Source organism: Gadus morhua, chromosome 2 (assembly GCF_902167405.1).
Source record: "Gadus morhua chromosome 2, gadMor3.0, whole genome shotgun sequence".
In the NCBI taxonomy this organism is placed as follows: domain Eukaryota; kingdom Metazoa; phylum Chordata; class Actinopteri; order Gadiformes; family Gadidae; genus Gadus; species Gadus morhua.
In genome coordinates, this window is record NC_044049.1 from 3,411,190 (window position 1) to 3,421,189 (window position 10,000).

Sequence of the window (10,000 nt, forward strand, 5' to 3'; positions counted from 1 at the left end):
CCTCTACTATCTCCTCTCTTGCCCTCTCTCTCGGTCTCTCGCTCTCTTTCATCTCGACTATCTCTCGTCCAATCCCTCTCACTCTGTCTCTCCATTCTCCCACTCTTCCTGTCTTTTATCACTTTGGCTCTGAAGCCTTTGTTTCGTGCTTTTCAAATTCCCCCGAGCCTGAGAGCGCAGGCAAATATTTGACCAGAACCCACACGTATACGCGCGCACACACACACACACACACACACACACACACACACACACACACACACACACACACACACACACACACACACACACACACACACACACACACACACACACACACACACACAGGTTGATGTACTCTAGCCCACAGCACGGTCTTGTTTCAACACAAACTAATTGTAACAAGCTCTTTGGCTGCGGTCAAACGAAGGAAAGAAAAAAAAACACACACAGGCCTCTCGTCCATGGCTACTGTTGCTTTGTGCTCCCCGTGTCCTGTTCCCTCTGTCCTCTGTCCCGTTCCCTCTGTCCTGTTCCCTCTGTCCTCGCTCCTGTTCCCTTTCTCCTATTCCCTCTCTCCTACAGCGCACTCATTTAAAATTGATGGAGATGTTCTATTGTTTACTAAGTTAAAAACAGTTCATGTCACTGGATGTTTGGGGAAACGGCAGCTGTACAAACATGAACTCATAACTTATTGATCCACATTTGTTTTTGAATGTGACTTATTCTTTTCGTTGCTTGAGTTCCCCCTAGGCCCATTTTAGTTATGTTTCGTTGGTCATTGTAATGACTTCATGGAAAGCCAAGCTTTATTACCATAACACGCCGTTCATCACTGTTTTCATTGAACATTTGAGATGCTTGAGACTTTAAAGGAGAAATGATAAACACACACACACACACACACAACAAGAAACAGTCTCCTCAGCAATGTCGTTAGAATTTCATTTTGTCCCACCGCTAACCAACCGATCACATTGCATTCCTTCCTAGCGGTCAATCATTTTAATAGATCCCAAGATATCTGGAAAGAAATCGCGTCTCAAAATTCCCAGCTCACACAGGTTTTCCCAGAGCGAGAGTATTGCATCCCCGACTCCACGACAGATGGCAAAGTGAAATCCAGCACATTCCTCCTTCGTCGCACACACACACACACACACACACACACACACACACACACACACACACACACACACACACACACACACACACACACACACACACACACACACACACACACACACACACACACTAACGCAGAGGTAGGATTACGGTACACTGGGACCTTTGTGTAAACACTGTTTGAGCCATTAGCCTCTGTAACTCTTAACCTGTGTCTAAATAGTGTCCCCTATAGGGTACGGTAGAAGAGGCTTTACAGTAGCATAGACATTAGCTCTGTGTGTGTGTGTGTGTGTGTGTGTGTGTGTGTGTGTGTGTGTGTGTGTGTGTGTGTGTGTGTGTGTGTGTGTGTCTCTGTCTCTGTCTCTGTGTGTGTGTGTGTGTGTCTCTGTCTGTGTGTGTCTCTGTCTCTGTGTGTGTGTGTGTGTGTGTGTGTGTGTGTGTGTGTGTGTGTGTGTGTGTGTGTGTGTGTGTGTGTGTGTGTGTGTGTGTGTGTGTGTGTGTGTGTATACAGTATATCAGGAGCTGGGCTGCTCTACTGTATATCACAATGGGTCGGAGTGGTTAGGGACTGGGTCTGGTTCGCTAGCCAGACTCATTATCACCAAATTAGGACTGATACGGGAACGGAAGCTGGTCACAGCCGGGGAGGTAGGGGTGTGTGCGCGCGCGTGCGTGCGTGCGTGTGTGTGTCTGTGTGCGTGCCAACGGGAGACCCCTAGGCCCATAGAAGTGTTAAACGCCATAAAGTACACGCTCAACGTGGAGTTCGCTTTGCGGCAGTTTGTCGCGTGCATTTCTCTAACGTGCCGAGTACCACTGCTCTTTTCATGACACTGGGAGATACATCTCCAATACTAAGTCTCATAAAACATAAACTACGTCAAAATTGTTTTCAAATTCTTGTTCTGGTAAAGAGGTATGCATCTTTTTGTTACCTCGAAACAATGATTCCCATTCCAATCACAGATGATGTAAATAACACCCAATGAGGGCAAGCTGTCATCCAACTTCTTGTTAAAAAAAGCTCCCTTCTCCAACATATTCAGTTCTACTGGGTAATGCATTGTATCAGGGCGACAGGACTGTTGCTTCACTCCATCTGCTAAGTGTTTGCCCTGTTGATTTGTAATGAATACAAATGGATCCCTGGTCGTAAAGTCAGTGTAGCTGTCGAGCCAGAGTCACACGATCTCTGTCCTGAGACCTTGAGGTGTTACTGTTCACCGCTTGACTGTTTACACAGAACTCACTGTACACCTTAATAGCGCTGTGATTGATATGCAGCGCTGCACCACGTTGCAGTCTGGAATATTTTTCGGTTTTTCTAAACAGCAAATTGGAATGCAGCGAGACGTGTTTTATTATTTTCTAAGTAGTACATTGCTGGAGGTAACAATATAGTATGTTGTTTTGTTAATTATCTAAACAGTAAATATCTGGGGAAGGTTTTTAGTTGAGCTGAGGAGCAAGAAGACGGTACCTTGTTGGATGACTGTTTCCCCTCCGATGTGGGTGACGGGGAACATGGCATCGAATATGTCACTGTACGGAGAGAGAGAGAGAGAGAGAGAGAGAGAGAGAGAGAGAGAGAGAGAGAGAGAGAGAGAGAGAGAGAGAGAGAGAGAGAGAGAGAGAGAGAGAGAGAGGACATCAGTTAATAGTCATCATACCTTACATTCATGTGTTGTTGTTTCTTTATAGCCTGTGAACACACACGCACACAAACACACACACACACACACAAAGACACACACACACACACACAGAGTGGGCGTCGTCACTGAGCTCCCTCTGTCGTCTCAGGGCCTCAGATTCACTCCAACACAAACAATCGCAGGCGCAGAAACAGGCGGGCGAACTCCGTGTGACCCCACGGTGAACACACGCACACGCGTGTGTTCACACGTAGCCGCGCACAGAGAGAGAGCGGAGAGGTAGACGCGGCATGACCGTGCAGGCGCCCAGACACACAGACGTACGTAATCAAAGCCACCCCCGGAGCCCAACGCCGAATTCCTCCTAATGCGAAACATCGCGTTTCTCACAACGCGTCTCCCAAGCCCCATGTGTTCTAATGAGGGTCCACGCCAAAACAGACACACACACACACACACACACACACAAACATACCGAACCGTAACATACACACACACACACACACACACACACACACATATATGCTAATCCACAAACATACACACACACACACACACAGCGAACCGCAAACCTACACACGCACATACCAAACCATACCAAACCGCAAACAGACACACACACACAGTCCATTGTACATAGATATATTTGGATTCCTCCCCCCAGTCAAGCAAAAATACACATAAAATCCCCAACTGACCCCCCACGGCCCCGCCCCGCCCCGCTACAAAACAGTGCAGATCAAACGCACCCTCAATGCCGACAAGAACCCATGCGGCCCATTAAAAGCCTCTCTCTGTTCCCCCGCTCCAGTGCACCAGATCAAGCCCCGGGCTTCAGAGCAACAGCCCAGCTGACGGTATTCCCCCGAAAACCGTTGGAAAAAAGGGAATAAAAAGGAACATCGAAAGTGTAATTTTTTTTCCTTTTCATTTTTTTTTGTTTATTAGCAGCTGCTCCCTCTTACAAAATAAAAGCCCTTTGTTTTTCATCGCCCTTCGATTTCGGAGAGTGGCTTCCCACGTTCATGACACACGAGTTATTGAAAACATCGGACGCATCAACAGCACATCAAGTGCTAGTTATCGTTTGGGATTTATTTTTCGCCACCCACGGGACGTCCTGTGAGAAAGGGCTTCACAGGGAGCGAGGGGTTCGAACGCGCGCACCGTGCAGGCCTGCGCACGACCCAGCTGTTGTCTTAGCCCGCCATCAAAGCTCGCACCTCTTAGTCCGACAGGGAGCGGGAGACACAGAGAGGGAGAGAGAGCTGAGAAAACAAACTTCTTTTCTCTTTCGGGACCTGGAAAAGGGGGGGAAGAAAAGGGCCCTTCAAGTGGTGCTAATCGGGCCGTTTAAACGCATGAAGCGTCAACAGATGAGCGCTCCACGGAGAGGATGTGTTGGGACAGGAGGAGGACTTCCTCTCGTTTGATTCCCCCTACAACCCCACCCCCCCCCCCCCCCCACCGTCTCTCTTTTTAACTTTAACTCTCTCTACAGCACTCTCTCTCACTCTCTCCAGCTCTTTCTCTCTCACTCTCTCTCGTCTCTCTCCAGTTCCTTCTCGCTCTCTCTCCAGCTCTCCCTCTCACATTCTCTCTCTCTCTCACACTCTCCCTAGCTCCTCTTCTCCCTAAGGCTGTATTCATCTGCATCAGTCACATACCATCTGTCTTCTGGAGAAATATTGAAAAAAAAACAATGAATAGGGGGTCAGGCATATCAAAGACACATCCAGTGCCTGCAGAGAGCTCCTACAGGGAGCCCGTTTCAGCAGGGTTTTGGATCTAAGCGACTTCACGTGCGTGCATGTGTGTGTGTATGTGTATGTGTATATACAGTAGGTGTATCTGTAAGTGTGTGTGTGTGTGTGTGTGTGTGTGTGTGTGTGTTTGTGAGTGAGTGTGAACGTGTGCGTATCCGGCGTCACCGCATCGAGCACGAATACACGCGTGTCATGCCGAGTCTCTGGTGGCTCCTGATCCAAAGCGGCATGGCCCAGGGCCGGGTTTCTCCCCCCACCCCGGTCAGTCGAGGTCTGCAGGCAGGCCAGGGCGCGGCGGACCCGAGCCCTGGCCCTCTTACGGGGTTCAGCGGAACGCCGGCCAACTAAAGACGCAAAGATGTCATTGAGCGGTCTGGAAGTTGTAACGACTCCGATGGGTAATTGTTGGAACTAAAAGGCGGCCTTGAGATGGTGGATAGCTCCAGCATTAATGTTACAGCCCACAGGGTTAGGAAGTATACTAATGCATCTCCAGATGCATAATGAACATGTGTGCATGCACCGGCACGCTCAGACATAGCATTAGCAAGCGGGCGGATTTGGAAGCACATTCACACTTCAGTTATATACACGACGCACGGCCTCTTTACGCTCACACCGTGTGAAACCCTCCTCCCTGAAGGCCTCGCACACAAACACACACTGTACGTACACACTGTACATACACACACAGGTATTTGATGTCATGTCATTAAGGTTTTATATGCCTGTGTGTGAGTGCGTTTGTGTGAAAGAGAAAGTGGTGTGTGCGTGTGTTTGTGGGAAAGTATGTCTGCATGCGTTTCCAAACATGTGCACACCTACACACACACGTGCACCCATGCCCCGGTGTGCAAATTGATCAGCCATATGAGTGTACTATAAAGGACCCGGATGGTGTACACAAAACGGTCAAATCGCGAAGTGTGGATCGATGTACACTTTTCGTAAACTACGTATTGTAATTTCCGGTTAGTGCACCACAGAGTTTTCGATTTAGAACAACACTGACATCTGAAAAGGAGCGCACTTAGTGAGTGCAGATAGTGTACTACGTTTTCTACTCATGGAAGTATGGATATCAGAACACGGCACCAGTGTGGGGAGGCTTAGTGAGGGTAGAGCTTGATCAATAATTCCAAATCACCCTAAATATATTATATTCTGAAAGGCTCCCTGCCTACTAACTGAGAGGGGCTCTTACAACTTACAACTTCAAATAATATATATATATCCAAGGTGAAACAGATGCAGGGGGTTCCGGCCGAACAATAGAGGAGTACTGTTCTGCCCGGTAGTGCCCGTCTGAGACTGAGATGGTGCTGATGAGGCCGTCGTCCACGGCGATGATGTGAAGAAGGTGGGCCTGTGATGGCGCATAGTGGGGAAGGATGTGAGGAAGAGTGCTTGACCCCCTTGGCGTGGCGGTAATTACCCCCACAGCGCCAAGCCGCCCCACCCTGCCCTCGGGACGGGGAACAACAAAGACACGGTAATTACCCCCCCCCCCCCCCCAAACGACTTCCCCACTCCCCGCCCTCGCGTCACTGTCAGTCTCCTTCTCCCCAACTTCCTGCTCTCCGCCATCTCGCCGCTCACTTACCTTCCTGCCCCGCCTCCTGGGTGCTATCTCTCCCTCCATCAACCTGAAGCCCCGCCCCACCCCCCCCCCCCCCTCCCCTCTGCTGCCGTCTGGGACGGAGCGTCTCGCGGTGTCCTCCCGGCTACCTGTGGCCTCCCTAACCCTAAGGGAGGAGTCAGGGGCCCCCCCCTGACAATGGGCCCCGCTGTCTGAGAGAGACATAGTCTTAAAGAAGAGGAGGGGGAGGGGGGGGGCGGAGGGGGAGGGCGGGGGGGAGACACAAAGCCATGAGCCACTGGCATGAGAAGTGGGACAGCATCATCTGCACACACGCACGCACACGCAGGCATGCACACGCATACATTTGAACACAAAACAGAATGATCAAGGATAAAAACACACACAAACACAAATAATGACAACAAATACACAATGGTTCTATGCCATCCTAAGATAACATCGGTTGCGGCAGATCACTGGTTTGTGCGTTTGTTTTGCGTCTACGCAGGTGGATTTCAGTGTGAGGGCCCCTATGTGTGTGTGTGTGTGTGTGTGTGTGTATGCGTATGTGTGTGTGTGTGTGTGTGTGTGTGTGTGCAGAGGAAGTATCGACTGAGTGAGAGCAGCAGGGACATAATAATATTGGGCCGTCTATCATGTAAGCCGAGCAGCCAATCAAGCTTAAAGAGAGCGATAAGCCCTAATGGGGAGGGCTAATAGTTTGATAAGAGATCTATAGGATATCAAGCACAGGGAGGGAGGGAGAAAGGGAGGGAGAGAGAGAGAGGGGAGAGAGAGAGAGAGAGAGAGAGAGAGAGAGAGAGAGAGAGAGAGAGAGAGAGAGAGAGAGAGAGAGAGAGAGAGAGAGAGAGAGAGAGAGAGACGTGACACACAAGACAAGCAGCAGCCACTCAAACAGCAGTCATTCAACGGTCTTATCAGCAGTTCCGATCACTGTGTGTGTGTGTGTGTGTGTGTGTGTGTGTGTGTGTGTGTGTGTGTGTGTGTGTGTGTGTGTGTGTGTGTGTGTGTGTGTGTGTGTGTGTGGGGGGGGGGGGGCTCTCCCCCTCTCAATCCTTCACACAAACACACAGTCACATTATTGTTTCCAAACACCAATAAAAAAAAGGGGCCATTATTAAATCAAGAAAGCCGATGGTCCCCCCCCCCCCCCCCCCCCCCCCCCCCAACAGTAAAGCCCCTACAACAGCATAAACACCGCTCTGTAAGCGCAGCCTGGGTGTCTGTAAAAGCTGCCCCCATTACCACCTCCACCACCACCACCAGCAGCACCACCACCACCTCCACCACCAAGACCTCCACCAACCACCACCGCCAGCACCACAACCATCTCCACCACCAAGACCTCCATCAAGACCTCCACCAAGACCTCCACCACCGCCAGCACCACAACCATCAGCAGCAGCACCACCACCTCCACCACCACCACCACCACCAGCAGCAGCACCACCACCACCACCAAGACCTCCACCAACCCCACCACCTCCACCATCGCCAGCACCACAACCATCTCCACCACCTGGTGGAGGTGGTGGAGGTGGTGTATTTCTCTTACTTAACTCCCCAAAGCTGCAGGGAGTTAAGTAAGAGAAATACACCTCCAGTGAGCATCACAGCTGACTTGTTCCCTCACAAAGTCAGGGGTAAATATCACATATCGTTAGCGTCATAGCATAATTGCCCGAGTCTTATTTTGGCCAAATTCTGATGCCTATTCTTACTCTACTCTTTATGTGCCACATTGGCTATTTCATGAGCCAATGGGGGTGCTTTTTACATTCCATAATCACTATCTGCCCGAGTCATCTATTTGACAGGCATTTTTTGTGCCAAATACAAGAATGACCTTGAAATATGACTTGGCCAATTATGCTACAAGGCTAACGATATGCATAGATGAGGTACCATAGTGTCACTGTAGAGCATCGTTCTGATTGGCCGGATGAGGCTTTAGTAGGAATGAATATCAAAACAAACATGTGGAGGTCCAAAGACTTCAAAGCACGACCAATGGGCCAAAGTGTTTGATTGTGGTGTTGTCTTACAAAAGCATTGTTGGCATCAACAACCAAAGCCTGACTCATGACTTATTATATCACACAGAGATGGAAAGTGTCTTTATGAGGCCCCACTGATGAAAGACTACCAGGAGCATAGTTTAATGTCCAGGGTTTAACGTTCAGCAGTGAAGGCCAACTCCTCAACGGAACATCTCGCTCATGGTTCCCAGGTGTTTGTGAGTCTAACACTTCCTCTGTAGACGTGTTCCCGGCTGGGCTCAATAAAAAAACATCTTATCTCGTTGTTGAAAACGCTGTCGTTTAGATGGAAAAAAACTATGTTTTATCGAACCTAGGATATCCAAGTGTTCGGGAAAACATTTTTTCCTGGACAGCACATAGCAGTGAGGACACAAGTCAGGGCACCTGTTTTGATTTAGTTTTTTTCTCACAAGCTACAAGTTTTCCTTTTCTTTTCTTCTTTTGCGGCTTTTCTTTTACCACGTGTATGTGTTTTACTCAAATCAAAACGATTCTAGTTCGAGTCGTTCTATAGAAATTTCAGCATGCGTCACGCATCACATTCAGAATCATATCCAGAAACACACATGAGGAGTTCTCATCCTCTCTTTATCAGCAAAATAAATCAACGCTATTGAACCATGATGCATTCAAGGGCACTACGTACCAGCACCCTGAAACCTGGCGGCCCGTTCCCTTAACTCCCAGCCTTCTAAACTAAGCCTTTCACTACCAACCCTCTGCAGCGCTGCAGTTCACCTCCGCGGCGCGCGCCAGAGCCTGACACACGATGGACCTGGGCCGCGGGCCTCCCGATACCGCTGTGGTTCCCCGGCTCACCGCAGACCTGTTGTCGAGCCCCGCTGAGACACGGAGAGCCCCACGAGCGCTGGCAGATTTAAGATTTAGCTGCAGACAAACCCTGGCCGACAGAACGGTGTTAAGCCCCACTGTTTGGCCCCTGGCCCCGTCGGGATGTATAGGTAGGCGGAGTGCCCGGTGTGCAGTGTGTGTACCTGTGTGTGTGCGTGCGTGCGTGCGTGCGTGCGTGCGTGCGTGTGTGTTTGTAAGTGTGTGTGTGTGTAGTGGAGGACGTCCTGAGGGTTTATAGGTGGACATAATACTTTATGGCCTGTGGCAATGACCATTTAAAAGAGGTCAACGACAAGAGGGCCGGGAGAGAGGCACTGACTGGCTGAGAGGAGAGGAGGAGGGAGGAGAGGAAGGAAAAGGGAGGAAGGAGAGGAGGGAGAAGAGGGAGGACGTGAAGAGTGAGTAGAAGGATAAGAAGTAATACAGGAGATAAATTAAGAAGGGCGAGGAGCAGGAGGAGGAGGAGGAGAAGATGGAGAGGGTGGAGGAGTAGAGGGAGGAGGAGGAGGAGGAGTGGAAAGAGAGGCTATGCCTTGTGTTCTCTTGCCCGAGTGTGCTGCCAGAACACACACTTTTCATTCCGCCTAACGAATGACGAACTGAAGCCAGCAGCTTATTGCCCGTTAAAAAGGTATTTTGACTGAGAGCCTTCAACCCCTGGTTGTTTTTTCCCTGCTGCTGCGCTCCAGGTCCTAATCAGGGCTTATCCGAGCGAACACGGCGTCCTTCGAAGCCGTAGCTCCGCGGAATAGGAGGAGGTTCCGTGGTTCTTTGAGTCTCTGGACGTCGTCAGAGAAGGGGAGCGCATCGTGTTAAACCCTCACACCTGGCCCCGCGCTTTATAAGGGGATGTTGAGCTGCCCCCCCCCCCCCCTTGTGTGTGTGTGTGTGTGTGTGTGTGTGTGTGTGTGTGTGTGTGTGTGTGTGTGTGTGTGTGTGTGTGTGTGTGTGTGTGTGATTGGAGTGTGTGAT

General features: G+C 50.0%; 1 protein-coding gene across 1 annotated transcript in view; it reads right to left on the bottom strand.

Moving 5' to 3' along the window:
• The window catches only part of LOC115533831 (cAMP-dependent protein kinase type I-beta regulatory subunit), a 33,689-nt gene extending 31,000 nt beyond the window's left edge, over window positions 1-2,689 (bottom strand). Inside the window, exon 1 of the mRNA XM_030344379.1 lies at window positions 2,591-2,689. Coding sequence (XP_030200239.1) covers window positions 2,591-2,636 — 46 coding nt within the window. The 5' untranslated portion in view covers window positions 2,637-2,689. The remainder of the gene's footprint in view (window positions 1-2,590) is intronic.
• Window positions 2,690-10,000: the final 7,311 nt, after the last annotated feature.